We start from the raw sequence: 18,027 nt of genomic DNA, 5'->3' as shown, positions 1-18,027 counted from the left end.
TGGTTCGCCGGGGGGGGGGGGGGGTCATAGTTTAACCCTTAAATTATTGTAAGCAATAGGAAATTGTCAAAATATGTCCACCACTCCATGTACAATTTTTTTTGTACATGGACTGCGGCTTGCTTCCGTAACTTTTTCATGATGTCCTCTGAAACTGTAGGAAGCCCCTGGTGAGATATTATATGGTTTGATATAGAAGCTGCTGCCATGCTTTTTGGATTGTTACGGAATTCCTGGATGAGGTTTCTGCTGAGGGTGGCTTTTGAAACCACCCCACACAATGAAAGTATCCTACACCCTAGTAACAGTGGTACGAATACAATTCCTATAATGTTGAAATTGTACAATACATTCACCCTAAAAATGTTTTTAGATGACAGTTGTGAGGAATGATGACTGGATTAATTTAATTAGCAGGCAGAGATGATTTATACTATGTAGAGTGAAAGCAATAAACCTAACCACCATCCCTAGAGACTGTGGAAATAAAATCTTCAACTGCCTTACTGCAAAGCAGTTCTCTTTCATGGAAGTATAGAAGTCTTCTCCCTTTCAAGTGCAACCAAATGGTTTAGTGGTTTGAATCTGTTCCATGGGATTTACTGCGCCTTTTTGAGTGGTTTTCCTTGGGTTGAGTTTATTTATTCAAGAGCTGTTTCAAAGTGACCTCTAGTGGGAGAAATGGGGCTGCAGTAGCCATAAACTACTTATCAGTACTAATTAATTGACAGCCATATTAAAGAAGGTACTGGCCAACATGTTGAGTTAGTTTTTTAAGGTTTACCTCAGAACTTGATTGAGTGTTTTGAAGTTCTGGATGATAAGCATTTTAAAGCCCCCATGCTTCTGTCTTATTTTTCCCAGGTTGGGGCGATATCTCACTTAGAAACAGGAACTTTAAGGACATTCTTCCACACATGTTTGTCGTAATCTGGAGTTTAGGTCATATTGTGGCTCAAGTTGTGTAAAGTTTGGGCTCTGGGGGATATATGGAGGAATCTGCCCTTTTGGTTCATATCAGATTCCAAACTTGACAGGTGGTACAGTAGTCCTCCCAGCTCAGAAGCAAAGTGCAGATGCATAGTATCTGTTTGAATCCCATCTTTCTTAGGCACAGCTAGGGTTTGATGTCATTAACTCCCTACAGCAGCCCTGCAGACCTGGTATCTTGAGCTAATCCTCCAGCCTGTGCAAAATCATGTACCAGTGGAATAACATAATCCAGTTTATCCTCAGCAGGAATTCAATCTTACTTTGCATCAGGGTGTTCACAAACATAGCATCGCAAAAATCAGAGCTTCTGTCCCCCACAATATAGATGATAGATCTGCACACAGCACTGTTAACGATTCATATTGATGTCCCTTTACTGTACTTTTTTTATAAATTGGAAATTAGACTGCCATTGCAGAGCTGTCTGGCTAATAATGCACTCCATTCCTGCTGCAAGGTAACTGCCTTTTTTCACCTGCCTAAGCAATGGATGTTACCAAGTTAATGAACCCTGGAAGTCTCCGTCTGGACTTCTTAGGCAGCTGATCAGTGGTGGTCTTTGGAGTTCAGTGTGGTGAACTGGCCCTTTGAAGTACCTTGGCAGATGATGCAGGACTCTCCGGCTGTTAAGAAAACACTGAATATTTACTTGCATTGTGGGCAGATGGTTAAATGTACAACATGGACGTTTTATTATACCTGACAACTGGATGGTAATTATGATTTAAGGAGGCTGTCTAGGATGACATTATTTTAAAAAAAAAAGACGACAGTAGCTCTAGGCTAATGCTGTTCCATACAAACTGTCTTTTGGGATTGAAGCAGTAGCTGAATAATGTTACATTATGTATTTTTCTTGGAATGACAAAATATTGAACCTTATCATTCATAGATAAAAAGGTTCTGTGGGGTTGTGTGATGATTCTACAGTCAGCATGGGTTTGTCATTACTTTTAAAAAGTACCTTTTACACCTTATGCAAATCCACTCTTGATAGTTTATTTTTATACATGTCATTCATATATATGTAAGCAAAGTGTCCTTCAGTTTCATTTTCCATAAAGCTTTTTTTTATTGAAACAGGACAGCTTCTAGGAACATCTGGTAGCCTAAACGACGCTTCCAGAAAACCACAGTTCTTTTGTGTCAGTAACGGTATAACTCTGTTCTTGTCTGCAGCTCTGCATGCCCAAAGGCCTCTCCTTCAGGACCCAGGTGGACAACCGTGAGCCGCAGTTCCACTCGTACCTCATAACCCGGGAAGATGGCTCGCGCACGTATGGCTTTGTGCTGACGTTCTACGAGGAGGTGACCAGCAAGCAGATCTGCACAGCCATGCAGACGCTCTACCAGATGCACCACGCTGAACACTCAGGCAGCGTCTGTGCCTCGTCTTCCTGCAGCATGGACTCCCTGGCAAGCAGCATGGATGAAGGCGACGCCACCTCTCTGAACAAGCTCCACTGCTGCAGCTCCTACGATATGAGTCGCGATACCCTCTATGTCTCCAAGGCCCTCTGCCTCATCACCCCGCTGCCCTTCATGCAGGCCTGCCGCAAGTTCCTCACCCAGCTCCACCGGGCCGTCAGCTCCCAGCAGCCACCGCCCCTCCCCCTGGAGAGCTACATCCACAACATCCTGTATGAGGTGCCCCTGCCTGCCCCCGGCCGCTCCCTGAAGTTCCATGGAGTGTACGAGCCCATCGTGTGCCAGAGACCCAGCCCCAGTGAGCTGCCCCTCGCAGACTACTCACTGAAGCAGGTCTTTGAGCTGCTGGGGGTGGAGAACCTAGTGCAGGTTTTCACCTGCATCCTGCTGGAGATGCAGATCCTGCTCTACTCACAAGGTAAGCCAGGCGAGTTGCAAAGACAGAGAAATGTTTTTTTTTTGCTGTTGTAAATATCATAGAAAATGTGCTGCTCTTGATAAAAATCAGTAACATTTTAGTTTTATTCCATGAGGTATTTGATAACAATGGTATAACTAATCACGGGCAGTAAACTACTCGGCAATAAAAATCTGTTGCTTGTCTTCTTTTTGTATAATATCAAAACTTTTATCATGACAATTGAGGTTCTAACATTACTGTATGAGAGTGGCCCCATTGACATAACTGTTATGTAATAAACTATGCGTTATATTCTGGACAACCTTTTTCCATGTCCTTTTTGTTATATTCTCTTTCTGATTCAATCATGTCAGAGTTCTGTCAGCAGTGTCACATTCCCACCCAGCAAAATTCCATTTGGATCTGGAGGAGGTTCGTAGGTGTACCCTACCTAATACCCCTCTGTTAAACTACCCCCATCCAAAACAATACAGTTTGTTCCTATAGCAGCTGTGCCAGGTGCATGGGTTTGCTGCTAGGTGGGAGACCTAAACGGTTCATAATGTTACTGTTTACAATTGATAAGACGTTTCCTCTAATAGGCCTGTGTGCTTTTAATCATCTACTTGCTCCAGCCAGGCTATAAATGAAAATGTGCAGCGGAGGACCCACTGCCAAGTGCCTCTGGGCACTGCTGACATGTCCTGCCATTCCCCTCCCATGTGCGCTGAGCTCCAGTGTAGCAGCAGGAGTACCACATGGTGTCGGTTCAGCCTCCACACACTGAGAGAGAGAGAAGTAAATAGCCATAAAATAGTCCTCCCTGCAGTCCTAATTAGGTTCAGGCTGATAAGGATGTGGTATTCAAAGAGGCCTGATTGTTGCACACCATAATAGACCAGTAATCCTGGTAATTTGCTAGGTGAGGCTATTGAGCAGAGAGGCTTTGAAAACCTGCATGTCTTTGCACCAAATGTAACTCTGCCACAGAACACAGAAATAAAAAGAAAAGCAAATGAAATCTCGGATGGGTATAGGATGTGGTCAGCCGCCCAAGCGCTCTGACAATCATTTCAATAAAGCCTCTTGCATGTTTCCCTTGGTACTGCCCTTGCATGACAAAATACAGGAATCCAATTTTTCAAGGATCAAGTTGTCATCATAGCAGACACATTCTTTAGATTTTTTGCAAATCTTTATGGGGCCACTCTCATACAGTAATGTTAGAACCTCAATTGTCATGATAAAAGTTTTGATATTATACAAAAAGAAGACAAGCAACAGGTTTTTAATGCTGAGTAGTTTACTGCCCGTGATTAGTTATACCACTGTTATCAAATACCTCATGGAATAAAACTAAAATGTTACTGATTTTTATCAAGAGCAGCACATTTTCTATGATATTTCCTATGACATGCTCATGAAAATAAATAAGGTGCAGCAGATAGTTTGACCCACAGTAACTGTTTAGAACTTGTTTTAGGTACAGAATTTCAAGTCAAACTAAACGAAACTAAACACAAATCAGGATGGATAGCTGTAGCATAGCTGAGTATTTGGCTCGCATTACATGATATGCTGTAAGTGTATCCAAGGCGACTTACAGAGACTAGGGTGTGGAAACTATGCATCAGCTGCAGTCACTTACAACTACGTCTCACCTGAAAGATGGAGCACAAGGAGGTTAAGTGACGTGCTCAAGGTCACACAATGAGTCAGTGGCTGAGGTGGGATTTGAACCGGGGACCTCCTGGTTACGAGCCCTTTTCTTTAACCACTGGACCACACAGCCTCCTGTGAAGGTAAAGGATGGCCAAGGCTGGGTGGTTAATGGCCTCAGAACTGCAGTGCTGTTGTCCATATCCTTTCAGTAACTGAACCAATTAATCTGAGTCCATTACTATTACACACGACACTCTGTCATCGTAACTGCTTTATGATGAATCATTTATGCTTCAAGCTTGCCATGCATCATGTGCTTTGGGCAGCTGCAGGGAGCTTCTTCAGCCCATGGCTGCTGTTTAGATTCTTCCTTGGAATGTCTTACAGAAGAGCTCCACTGGGTTAGCTGAGCTTGTCAGAATTCCCAGACAGTATACACCGTAGAATTGTCAACCATATACTGTGCTCACAGGGCTGCTTTAAACTTCTGAGTTTGAAAGTCACCAGGATGTGGTGACCAAAACAGAAAATGAGAAAAAGTAAATATAAACAGCCATACATTGGTCAGCTGATATTTCTATCTAGACCAAAACAGCCTTTGACTGTAAATCTCAAAGCTTTTCTGGGCTTGCAGGACAAATCCCTGTTTCTTACATGCTTTAAACACAGTAGTTTGTTGACAGCCAGTGCAGGCAGACACGTAATGAATCAAATCTACAACATTTGGAGCAGTCCATCAATCTATCTACCACCTCTGTAGAGGGTACTGCCATGGCTGTACTAAGTCTGCCCTTTGAGAGCGTCTAGTGCCCTTATGAGACTGGCAGCCACCCTTTCTTAGTATAAGTGCCCTGCTGTCTTTTATTTACCTGAAGAACTCACAAAATGGTAATCAGCACAACTTTCAGGTTATTACAGGATTTGCACAGGCTATTAACCTTGGACAATTGCTTTTTATGCTCTAATTGTCTATAAAGGAAAGTACCGAGCTAGGTAGAGGAGCAGTCCTCCTGGGAAATTACAAACTGAAATACTTCTTGACATAAAACTGTTGTGCTGGGTAAATACATGTTGCTACCTGATCAATGATCTGCAGTTGAAAGAATGCGAGACAGAACAGAACATTGACAGAATGACTCTGGACATTAGGAATGTTAAGGAGAAACTCCAGATCAGCTGACCCCAGATACATGTATTAAAGCAAAACCCCATAGTGCAACTTTAATTGCAACCTTTCTCTGAAGATGGTCACAGTTACTGACTGCGCTGTGTATTAGACTCGGGTTGTCATTGGTCAGGTTAATTCCTCAGGGCTTTAACTGGATTGAGTCACGGTTCAAAGTTGTCGTTATTGTTGTCAGTTCAAAGTGTTATCATTATGATTATTATTAATTTCAGACTGGAATTAGTCGGATAAAGTCATTGTCCATTTATCACATGAATACTTCACAGGAAAACAGCATTTCAGTATTCAGTCAACACGATCCTTTCAAGTTTTACTTGCAATGAAACAGAAAAGGACATCCAGCACACATCAGATTGAAGCCCTGAACAAAGAATATTTAACTCAACCTCACTGATAATGAGTTGTCTCGAATGGGTTTATTTTTCATATGAGTCCTGGCTTTGGATCATTAATTGCCCTTGAGACAAAGGTGATGGAAAGCCTCTTGTACTGAATTATTTCTAAGGGATTGTGACATAAGATCATCTTTTTTTCCATATATATAGTTAAAGCAGAGATTGCAAACCTACGGTATGGTCCAGTTGAACACTTCTGTTTCATGTGCAGATCTCAGATGCTCCCTGAAAATGTTCTGAATTTAGATCAACTGTGTCAGCCCATTTACTCCAAGGCTGACACCTTACATTTTTCTGTTAACGCGGGAAAAAATACTGGTATATTAAATATATATTTATGAAAAACAATACATCTTAATTGGGAATTAAACATTATTTCACATTTACTGTAGTATTAAGCAGTATATAATACACTTTTCTGTTAAGGTAGAAAGGTTATTTGCACACATGTTTTTCTGTGTTGGATACGAGCATTTAGAAAACCTCAAGTCTAATTAACATAAAGCCGATTTTAAGTTTCACTTTTATAAAATATTCTGCAAATCTACACAAACAGAATAAAAATAATCTTATTTTGGCAATAAAACTGCTTCAGATTTACAAAAATATTATTCGTGAAAATGGGTTATATATTGTCATTTGAAACAATAACTCCTAATTGAACTTATTGGAAATAATTTAAAAAATGCATCCTTATATTCAGCTCTGTTCTACATAATTCATATTGATACTTTCATATGTTTCTCAGCTGCATAAGAAACTGATATTCTTTCTGCGTCAGTGTTTCTTCATAAACAGGTCAAGCAGGATGTTCTTTGCTTTGTGCAGGAATGGGTTTAATGTCTAGAGATGGAGTAGAAACCTCCATCGGTGCTGTGTGGGGTGTTTTTGTTTTGTTTTTTTGTTTACCAGCAGGGTCTATATTGCAAATCTGTGATAATTAAAAAACAATCAATATTTCATAAAAGCCGGTAATGTGTGCAGTTGTTTCCTACAGCTGTTCCAGTATATACTCATTAAACCTTTGCTCTGTCTGGTACATACATACCAATCAGGAGTGGGGGGGTGGTGCAGGTGTGTGGCTAAGTATGTGAACTTGCCTCCTGCACTGAATGCATGCCTGCTACAGGGCTCCCCATTGTCCTAAACCCAGCTAGGTACAGACGGGTATTGCAGTAATTACACACCGGCCATGACTTTTGCAGACATTAAAGGTTTGCTGACATAAGGGGGTTTAACAGTGGAGTTTTTAGCAAAATACAGGAGAAGATCTGTCCCGGGAGAAGGGTCCAAAATACTGGAGACTTCTGGTGAATACGAGAGAGTTGACAGGTTTGCTGGTAGCATGCTTGTCCCTGTTGCTTAGCATTACTCGCATCCTTTTTCTAACCTAAGGTCAATTGTTGATGTTTTTAATGTTTTAACTCATTGTATTGTTGTGGCAACATTTAAATTACATTTTCAGCAGTTCAATGAAGAGCTTATAGAATGCCAACACAATTTAGAGTTTCACAAATTTGATGGAGCAGGGATATGTTGGAAGAGACCGTCTTCATGAAACATCTTTTTGTCTACCTCCACCTCCCTCCCCAGTGATGAGCATGCTGAATATGTAGATATGGAGTGATACACTGCTGCTAGTGGAAAAGATGAAATGCTGAATCTGTCTTCAGCTGAACATAAACTACAGTGCAATGGTGCATGCAGAAAATCACTAATCACAACTGCTCTGTCATCAATCACTAGGATAGCTGAAGACAGGGCAGTCTTGAGAGTGAAGATGGCTGGCGTGATTGCTGGCTTGTTTTAGCTGGGGTTGACTGATAGAATCCCCTCAGTGGCTCTGAACACCTGTAGCAATATATTTGCTGGCTCCTCATACAGAATGCCCTTTGTGTCTTCCTGGTGCCTTTGGAAAAAAAGTAGACCTTGAATAATGAAAAAACAACTACTGCATGTATCAAAACCCTGGCGGATACTGAAGGCTGTCAGTTTGAGAAAGCATGCCAAAGTTTCCTTTGAGTTTCCTCAAGGACAAATTAAAGGCTGCACCAAAATAAGGCCACGTTTTCTGTGTGTAAAGTATCAAAACCGCATATCAATAGGACTTAACCTTAACTTTGTATTCTGTTCTTAAAAAAAAAAAAAAAAAATCTTGTTACTTCCCTGTTGGTTTATTAGGATCAACAGAGAATAGCAAATAGTATGTTGGTGTGCTGTGACCTGTCAAATGTTCTTTTTACTGTAGATTTACTTATCGCAAATGGTTTATGAGGAGTGATGTGTAAGGGAAAAGCTGCATATTAAGTGAGAGGCTTGGGTTATATTTGATTTAACTGGACATACTGGACAGTGCATACATTTTAATAGTCCATAAACATGTAAAAGTAAGATTGTACATATGTATAAACCCTAATCTTGAAAGTATACTGATAAGTGCAAATCAGTCCTGTTAATTTACTGTTATTGGCTGGCTAGTCTGCTTGTAGATAAATGCAGGAAAGATCCAGTTATTCATCACATTGTTGCCTTTCTCTGCCCAGATTACCAGCGGTTGATGACAGTGGCAGAAGGGATCACAACGCTACTCTTCCCATTCCAATGGCAACACGTGTACGTTCCCATCCTCCCAGCATCCCTGCTTCACTTCCTCGATGCCCCTGTGCCCTACCTGATGGGGCTTCAGTCAAAAGAAGGAACCGACCGCTCTAAGCTGGAGCTGCCACAGGAGGTAAAGCATAAGGCTCTATATATACTACCTCTGAATGCTCCATAGTGTCCTTGCATATAAGGATGTTGAGTAGTACCTGTATGCTCACATGTATCCTTGAGCAAGACTTTTAACTTGAGGTGCTATCTGCTGAATACATTTATTTTTAAGAAATGCAGAAACTGTAAACCAGTCTGGTAAAGCCTGTGTTGTGTCTGGGAAGTTAATACCTAGACATTTCGAGCCCTAATAGTCTCGATGAATGAAGAGTTCATCTTTCAGCTGATGATAAAATGCAGCCCTCGGAGCAATGGTTTTCCAGGACCCAGGCCAAGTTTTCCCAGCTCTAGCTTATAAATATAGGCACAAACTCACTTGTGTGTGAAAGAGATAACATTTTAATGAGCATCCACTGTATACTCCAAAGACTCCTAATCTCCTCAACTATATGCATCAATGTTAATTGTCACAGACTTTCTTGGGCAGTGCGAGAGATGGGTGTCTCGGGAGTTTTTGGCGTCTAAATCCAATTTTCTGATTCCTTTTTCCCGATTCTTTTTTCCTACAGATCTGTGAATGCCAAGTTAGAATTAGAAAGTCTATGAAGTATTGATAGGGGCATTAGCTTTAGGCTGAACAAGGTTGTAGAAAACATCCAATCCGCTAAAAAGAAAAGGCAAAGGCCAGAACGGGAGTTTTATTCTTAAAACTTTAAGCTCTATGGAGTTGTCGCTTGAAAGCAATTGCGCTTTTTCCCATAGTGTATCAATCTAAGTTAACTGACTTCTAGATTAAATTACAGTAAATTGGGTATAGGTTGTCTTTATTCGTAACAATCGCTCTGGGGGGAAAAAAAGAGGTAATTTTATAGAAATGTTCAGTTGTATTTATGCCAGATTAAATTTGGGTCATTCAACACCAATGAATCACCAATTTAATAACATTTTCATTGTTTTCATAGAACTATAATTCTGTACTTGTTTATCCTTTTCTTGTCCAAGGCAGACTATAGATAAGGTTATAGATAGGTGGTGACATGATATGAATGTAAAACAGCAATTTAACAACTAAATGTGACATGGTCTGCGTTCATTTCATTCTGGGGTTAAAATTACCACAACATTTTTTTTTTTTTTTTTTAAGGTAGCTTTTTACCAGTCTTGCTCATGCCTAGTCTTCCCATTATCTCTGGTGGACAAATGCAATACTCTTTGGGGGGGAAAATGGACTAGGACAATGGGAATTTTTCAAAGCTGCAGTACCTCGTCCACAGGCCAGCACCTGTGAGGGCATGAGAGAGTCAAGAGATAGAATCTATTCACGTTTGCCTCAGGCGGGATTCTGACATACAGTATGCTTTCTACAGGGTCTTCAACACTTGATTTATTATTTAAATCAAACCCTGTTTAAGTAAGCAACAGATCAGCTTTTTATTTATTTTTTGCGGTGGTATGTCACGAATTGTGACTTCTTTAGTTAGATGAAAATCCTGCATCAGGAATGCCAAGAAATAGTATTGTGAACACGGCTACTACAAGCAACAAATGTTCTGGTAAAAAAAAAGCATCAAGGTGACTCAGTAATGCATTGTTAATAAATGCTCCCATTGTGTTAGCCATAGTGCCAAATAGCTATTATCATCTGAGCTACTGTAGTTAACAGCAACCTGCTGACAGGCAACAGATTTTGCTAACTTCTTAACTTTTATGCTATCCATAATAAAATTTTGTATGTTATAACTAATGTTCTGCAGTCAGAGGTGATGCTGTCACCTTGCCTCAAAAGGCCATCTGACAGAAGCTGTTCTTTTTGTGAAACTAATTGCATGCTTACAAAGATATTTTAAATGTGTTAACTGTAAATGTACTTCTCTGTTTAGTCATACCTTATTGTCTTTTTTTGTTTCTTGCCTATAATCTAAGTAATTTGAATGCATCCAAGATTTAAATTATATGACATTGCCATTCCAAAGGAACCCATTCCCATTCTGATTCCGATTTTGTATTCACTCAGATGAAATCCCATACATTAAAACATGAGATATTTCCATTGAGATAGTGAAACATTGAGTTAACTGCTGGGTCTACTAAACACACTCCGTGGTATTTGATTCTTTCCCCTTTTCTGCCCACTCATAAAAAACAAAAGTTGCCAGTAAACTGGAACAAACTAAATACTTTCTTTTTTTTAAGGCAAATCTCTGCTTTGTGGACATTGATAACCACTTCATCGAGCTCCCAGAGGACTTCCCACAGTTCCCCAACAAACTGGAATTCATCCAGGAGATCTCAGCAGTCCTGCTGCAGTTCGGGATCCCTCCCGAGGGCAGCCTGCACTGCAGCAAGAGCGCCACCCAGCTGAAGAGCTTGGCGCTGCACGACCTGGTCAATGACAAGAAGAATGGCAACCTGCCTGGCGACGCTCTGGCCGTCTTCGAGCTGCTGCAGGGCAATGCCACGGTGGAGCGGCTGCAGGCCCTGGCAAAGCGCACGGGGGTGACGGTGGGGCGCGTGCAAACGCTGGGCGGCAGCACGGTGAAGGAGAAAGATGGCAGGCTGCAGTGTGAGGAGGAGGAGCTGCGTGACGCCACGCTCAACGTGCAGGTCCGCGAGGTCTTTGCCAACCGTTTCTCACACATGTTTGCCGACTATGAGGCCTTCGTTATCCAGAGCGCTATGGACTTGGAATCCTGGCTTACCAACCGTGAGCAAATGCATAACTTCGATAAGGTAGGGAGTGCCGAGTGTTTCAATGCCAAACACGTGTTTATTAGCAAAATAAATATTTGCTGGTAGTGTCACTTGAGCTATTCTGTGTGTTGACTTTATATGTAAATAAATCCTGTTCACCTGCAGGGCGTATCAGCTTTATTCTCTGTCTCGATCTCCTGCCTGTTACTCAGCAGTGAATGCACACACCCACACGACAGACGGCTACTCTGTCACAAGCATTAATACCCTGTATCTTTGAAATGAAAATGGAAATGGAGACATTGGCTTCATTCCCGGTTACAGGACTTGCAGCAGTCTTGCTTTTAAGTCCTGCTACTGGGAATGCTTCCTTTTGGTTACCGAAAGCGGTGAAGCTCATGCTCTCTGACAGACAACAAAGTTTGACATTTCTATTGAGAAATAGGGTAATGTGACCAGGTTTTTAGACACAAGAGCAGGTAATAATAATTGTATGCCTTTATAAGGATTACTAGTCTACAAATGGACACATTTATTTGTTTATTGCTTTTTTATATTTAGTAGTGGTGGGCAACAATATGAAAATTGTATATCGATATCGTGCACGCATTTTGATATCAATATCCAACTAAGTAAGGTTTTGGTAGTTTCAAATGTGTCATCATAACAACAAAGTCCCAAGTCCCATATGCAAGTTCATAACCCCTCAGCTCCAAGCTAGTGCCAGTGGAAGCCCACATTGTTACGTTTTCCTCTAGATCAATCCTCAGAGAATGCACAATGGAAGAAATAGCCAGTTTAGATAGAACTATGTGGTACTTTAACCTCACCAAAGTGGCCATAAGCAATGCTCGAATGCATGACAAATACAACTTCAAAAATCTGCCAAAGAATCCGTGGATACCAACATATTTTGTTTGATGCTTGTAGATCTCATTAACATCCATCCAAACATATTTTTGGGTGAGTTTTTGGAGTCCCCCCACGCAAGTTATTACGGCCTAAACTTGGTACATATAGCACAAATTCAAATTTCAAGGGGGTTTAAACCAAAAGTTTTTCACAGAATTTGGAAGACTGGTTCCTAAGGTTCTTACAGCAATACTTACATTTTAGGACCCACATCCCCTATAGGGTAAAGGGTTAGGCTGAAGTGCTTCTTTTTTTTTTTTTTTTAAATAATGGCTATCATTTCTGAACTCGAACGATATCATACCAAAATATCGATATTGGTGCCCACTCCTAGTATTTAATAATATGAATAATCTTTGAGATGTGTGACCAATTTTGCATTTTAGTAGTACGGTTATACTGATTTTTTTTTTATTCAGTAAATCAGCTAATTAACTATACATCTAACTGTTACTGTTAGGTACACCAGATATAATAATAATAAGAAGAAAGTTTTATCACCATACTGTCTTTGCCTATTTAAAATAAATATAAAAAGCTGGAAGCTGGCTTTTCACAAAAGCATCAGGTATTTGAATAAGAAGTCAGTCTTCAAGCTCTTCTGCCTTCTTTCACTATTAAATAAAGAGGAATTGCAGAGAGTCTACCTGCCTGTTGGTAAGAATGTTTGCAAACCAGTTAATGCAGGCCAGCGCTGAAAGGCAAGTTTTTCACAGTTCAGGGAGCAAAGTGTACAGTAACAATCAAGAGGCACCTAACATGAAAAGGGACATGGATACAAAACATATTAGAAGAAAGGAAAAAGAATGCCTTTCTTTGTTTACACAAGTTTCTTGTATGCCCAGCCTCTTCACTTCAATGCTGTAAAGGAGAGTTTGGATGCTTTTAATGTGTTTTTAATCATGTAAATAAGCTTAAAGTCAATTAGTTTTATTCAATAAATTTAACTGAAATGAGCAGTGTCTAAATAAGACACAAATTAGTTGACAAAAAAAATATGTAAGAAATTTGCTGTTTTTAGTAGGTGTGGGCAAGAAAGTAATAATACCAGTATGTCCAAAGTGTTTTATGCCTTTTCAATTGCATATTTCTCCCCGTGATTAGATTTGTATATAGAGCACAGTGCCACTTGGTGACTGTTTTTGTAATAGTATTATATTGATTAATTTGTCATGGTGTGCATTGCAGGCCTCGTTCCTGTCAGACCAGCCTGAGCCATACCTCCCCTTCCTCTCCCACTTCATTGAGACGCAGATGTTCGCCACTTTCATCGACAACAAGATCATGTCACAGTGGGAGGACAAGGAGCCCCTGCTCAGAGTTTTCGATTCTCGCATCGAGAAGATGAGGCTCTATAACGTGCGCATTCCAAACCTCCGCTCCTCCAACTACCAGAAAAGCACCATCTTAAAGGAATCGGGTAAGAGAGCACGGTATAGATACTTTAGTCCCCACAGGTAATAGCCCAGTCCACATTAACTGGCATGGATTTGATTATAATATCCAAAATCAAAGCAGGATACTTTTATTGTAAAAGTTGTTTTATTAAACGGACATCATTAAATTAGGGTAACCTTAGTTTATTTGGAGTTTTGCTCATTTTAATTAAGGCTTAAGTAAAACTTTAAGGACTGCAAAGGTGAAGTATGTGAATGTTAAGGGAACCCTGACAAATACTGGTACTTGTTTTCAGGTCTCCAGCCACCCAGTTTTGTATAGATCATCATTGCCATTATTAATTGAAGCAAGTTTCTGACACTAATTAAATCACTAACTACTGCAGATGCTGCTGAAAGCAGAGCCATTTTTCTGTTTTCCAGGTGAGTAGAGAGTAGATCAGTTGGAGCTTGCTGCTGTTTCAGCACTTTGGATCACAGTTAGGAAAAATCAATAGATTTTGCACCGTGTGTTTTAGCCTCATAATGGAGTGTGTTATGTAAAGATGATCAGGTGTCTGGTAATTATTCTCATTAAAGATCCCTGGCTGTGATGTAGTCCTGCCTATTTTTTTTATTTTATTTGATCAATTGACACAGTAATAGTTATAGATTTATTACTATATACTGTCCAACATTTAAATGGGAGCTTAGCTGCATTTAATCTGATGATTTCTTTCATAGTGTGCATTCACTGGGTATTCCTCAGCTCAAATCGCTTGCTCAGTCCTTCCAATCCAGTTTTATTGAAGGTGGAATCCCCCAGTAAAGATGAATCCCCCATTAGTTTCTTAATATGAAGGACAGGTCTGTTTATGCCCTGTTGACCACATTTCATGCAAGCGAGTACAACCACGGACAAGACTTTCAATAACCTCAATCATCTTGCATTTAGGACAAGCACCATCCGTAACCACCATCCAGAGAAAAAACAAAATGAAAATGGTAACAAGTCTTTTGAAATAGCTGGTGAACACCATTAGAGGCTTTTAGAGCTTTGATATGCAGCAGGAGGGGTATTCTGCACTACAGAGGGAGTATTTCCTTGCAACATACATCCCAAGTGTCACTCCTTCAGTGTGTTTGGTCCAGGTCATGTCAATGTTCAATCTATTCTATTCATTTATCTGCAGCCCAGTCTATTGAGCAGCGGCTAATGAAGATCGATCACACAGCTATCCACCCGCACCTGCTCGATATGAAGATCGGGCAAGGCAAATACGAGCAGGGCTTCTTTCCAAAGCTGCAGGCCGATGTGCTGGCAGCAGGACCAACCAATAACAAGTGAGTATGAAAGCTTTACACTACCTCACAGAACACATATAGACCTAAACCTTGTACTGTGAGATGAAACAATAAGGTGATTTCTGCAGTGTATAGGTTTTACAAAGAAATGATGGAATTCCAGGAAAGTGTCTTTTCCCAGTTCCTTCAGAAAACATTCAAAGACTTGAACATCAGTCAAAACAACAGACAAAACATAAAACTGTTTAGGTACTTTATTGAACCTTTTCAGATTTAAGACACAAAATAATATTGCACCTGGAAGCTAATCAACTGCCTTTGTCTGGTTTACATTTAAAATGCAGTTCATACAAATAATAATTATTTTTTTTGCAATGAATTCTGGCACTTGTCATGTATTTCTTAAGAAAAGAAAGAGATGTGTTTCACTTCCTCCCCTTCAGCAGGTGGGCCAGTCGGACAGGGACAGCCCAGCGAAGGAAAGACCGCCTCAGACAACATTCCGAGCACCTGGGCCTGGACAATGATTTAAGAGAGGTAGTTCCCTTACTGTAGTTCCTGGCTTCCAAGACTCCTCTCCATTCTCTGACTGTGTTATTTTTGTGTTTTTCATCATTTTGAATGTTCTCTTGAAAAACACGTTCTTCTCATACAGTTTGGATTGTTTGTTACATGCAATTGATTTTATTGCCATGCAAAGGGTTTCTGTGTTCCAGTTGATCAATCCAGTACTGTAATTGGTTTAGTTTTACTCTGCCATGATCCTAGCTCCAACCCTAACCCTAACCCTAGCTCCCTAGCACCAACCACAGGTCTAGCCCCAACCCAAACCCTAGCTGTGTGGCAAACCACTGTCAACTACAGTCAAAACATTAACAGTGGTCTAAAAATAAATGTTGCATATATAATAGGAATTCATGCATCAGTGGAATTCTGCTGACTAATATCTGTCATAATACAGATTAGAAATAGTATTAAGTGGAACACAGACACTTGATACAGTGTTGCTTTGTTAGTTTTTTTGTTATTTAAGTATTTTTCCTTTTAATGTGCTGTGCATTCATCTGCATGCTGCTTTGCTTTCTTTGTGTCTTATTTGTTTCACCTCTGCTCTGGTACCCCATTGGTCTGCTTTCCCATCCACCCCAACAGCAAGTAGAGGGGTGTCTGGTCCTGCAGAACTCAATGGCATTCTGGGAGTGGGATCAGGGCCCACCCCTCCCATACAACCTCCTAAAAAAGTCCTTCTCTGCCTGCTGTCTGGTATATCAAGGTGCTATAGAGGTGCATTTTGAGTCTGTAGAATCCCCTTTTTGACCCAAGAGTGAAGTGTTGATATGAGGTTTTGGGGAAAATTGGTCTGGTTTGGAAAGGATGTTAACTTTGCAAAATTGTAAGACAGAACTATGCGTGGCAGAGTACATTTACAGGCCCCAAGCTCTGTTTTGCTGACAGAAGAAAAATGACCCAATAAAAATTTTACAGTCATTTTTTAAGCCTGTTATTTTAGCAAATGTAAAGCAAAAGCTATCATGTGGTGTTACAGAGCTACCCGGTGCTTGTAGGGTGCACCTACATGGATATTATTGTTCAAATTCAGCATTTAAATCAAGTCTAACTGACCACTTAAATGTACATTGATTTTCTACGCTTTACTGTGTAATACTTGAGTACCAACAGGGTTATTTATTTATTTTTTTTTTAATTCGGATGAAATAAACATAGTATATGGTTTACCATTAAATAATTAATAAACAACTAATCGTGTTATCACATGTATAAATACATATACAAGTAAAGATCACGTAAAACCCACAGAATGATTCTGGTCCCACAGAAACTGACTGAACAGTAAAACTGAAACAGAAGCAGATACATCAGAAATGGGATTGCGCAGAACCTTCACCCTCCATAGCACAGTTTTTTCACTTTTCTGTAAAAACAATACTGTTAGTAGATTTCTAAATACCTCAGGGTTATTTTATGAAATCAGAGGTATTACTTACTCACAACCTGGGGAACGTAAAAGTATATTGAAAGTCTTTGGCTTTATTGATTGGGGATGTTTGAACATAAAGTTACGTTCACACAGCCTGCATTGTTCCGACTCGGCTCTCGCAGCTAAGTGCTCAAATAAATTGTTGTTCAGCACTAAAAAACATGCAGAGCCCTATGAGAGGTGGAATCGGAGGAATTTATAGGAAAACAACACTAACACTAACACTAACTTGAATTTGTAGCACTAACATATCATATATCCTGACATCTTTAGCCAATGTAGATGTTCTATGCACTGTACTGGCTATTCATTAGTAAAACCAAATTGAGAATTGTTTTGTTTAGTATCTAGAAACATAAACCTGCTTTTATGTTTCAGTAATAATAGAAAACAAATCATGATAGCAAGATGTAAAGATGTCTGGATATATTTAGAGAGATGGGTTTTTGCATTATCTTGTTTGATACAGTGTGACACAAAGGGCATTTCAGTTTAATACACTGCATGAAGTCTGCATTAATTCCATTCCCAATCCTTTAACCAAAGTATGTCACGTATGGCAACATGGAGAGATATCCTAAATGTAACAAAAATATTAAAAACATCAAATGGGTTAGACACAACTTTTAGCGCCGTCTTCTTGATGAACAATAAAGCAGCACGAATGACCACATGTTCTTTTGGTTTAATCCAGAAATACATGCAGGAGGCCAGGAGTTTAGGGAAGAACCTGAGACAGCCCAAACTGTCTGACCTCTCCCCTGCCGTCATTGCACAGACCAACTGGAAATTTGTGGAGGGGCTGCTTAAAGAATGCAGAATGAAGGTGAGGCAGCGTGTTTGTACTGACTCTCACACACACAGATATATTATACAGGTAGTTTGGAAGCATAGTAAGAAGCATGCCAAAGAACCAACTCCCACCTAGGTGTCGCTTACAAATATTGAGCACTATTTACACCTTTCTGGTA

At 40.2% G+C, this 18,027-nt stretch overlaps 1 protein-coding gene across 5 annotated transcripts in view; it reads left to right on the top strand.

Moving 5' to 3' along the window:
* The window catches only part of LOC117419926 (DENN domain-containing protein 5B-like), a 76,819-nt gene that overhangs the window by 39,467 nt on the left and 19,325 nt on the right, over positions 1-18,027 (top strand). For 2 of the 5 annotated variants that reach the window (XM_058986256.1, XM_034926440.2), the window contains 7 exons: positions 2,173-2,839; positions 8,608-8,795; positions 10,967-11,503; positions 13,565-13,796; positions 14,946-15,096; positions 15,504-15,594; positions 17,751-17,882. In XM_058986256.1, coding sequence (XP_058842239.1) covers positions 2,173-2,839; positions 8,608-8,795; positions 10,967-11,503; positions 13,565-13,796; positions 14,946-15,096; positions 15,504-15,594; positions 17,751-17,882 — 1,998 coding nt within the window. Of the gene's footprint in view, positions 1-2,172; positions 2,840-8,607; positions 8,796-10,966; positions 11,504-13,564; positions 13,797-14,945; positions 15,097-15,500; positions 15,595-16,209; positions 16,321-17,750; positions 17,883-18,027 lie in introns of all 5 variants that reach the window. The other 3 variants (XM_058986255.1, XM_058986254.1, XM_058986257.1) reach the window with 2 other exon arrangements.

The sequence above is a fragment of the Acipenser ruthenus genome, chromosome 14 (genome assembly GCF_902713425.1).
Source record: "Acipenser ruthenus chromosome 14, fAciRut3.2 maternal haplotype, whole genome shotgun sequence".
Classification (NCBI taxonomy): Eukaryota; Metazoa; Chordata; class Actinopteri; order Acipenseriformes; family Acipenseridae; genus Acipenser; species Acipenser ruthenus.
Note: the sequence above shows the minus strand (reverse complement) of the source record. Positions and strands in the feature narration are given on the sequence as shown.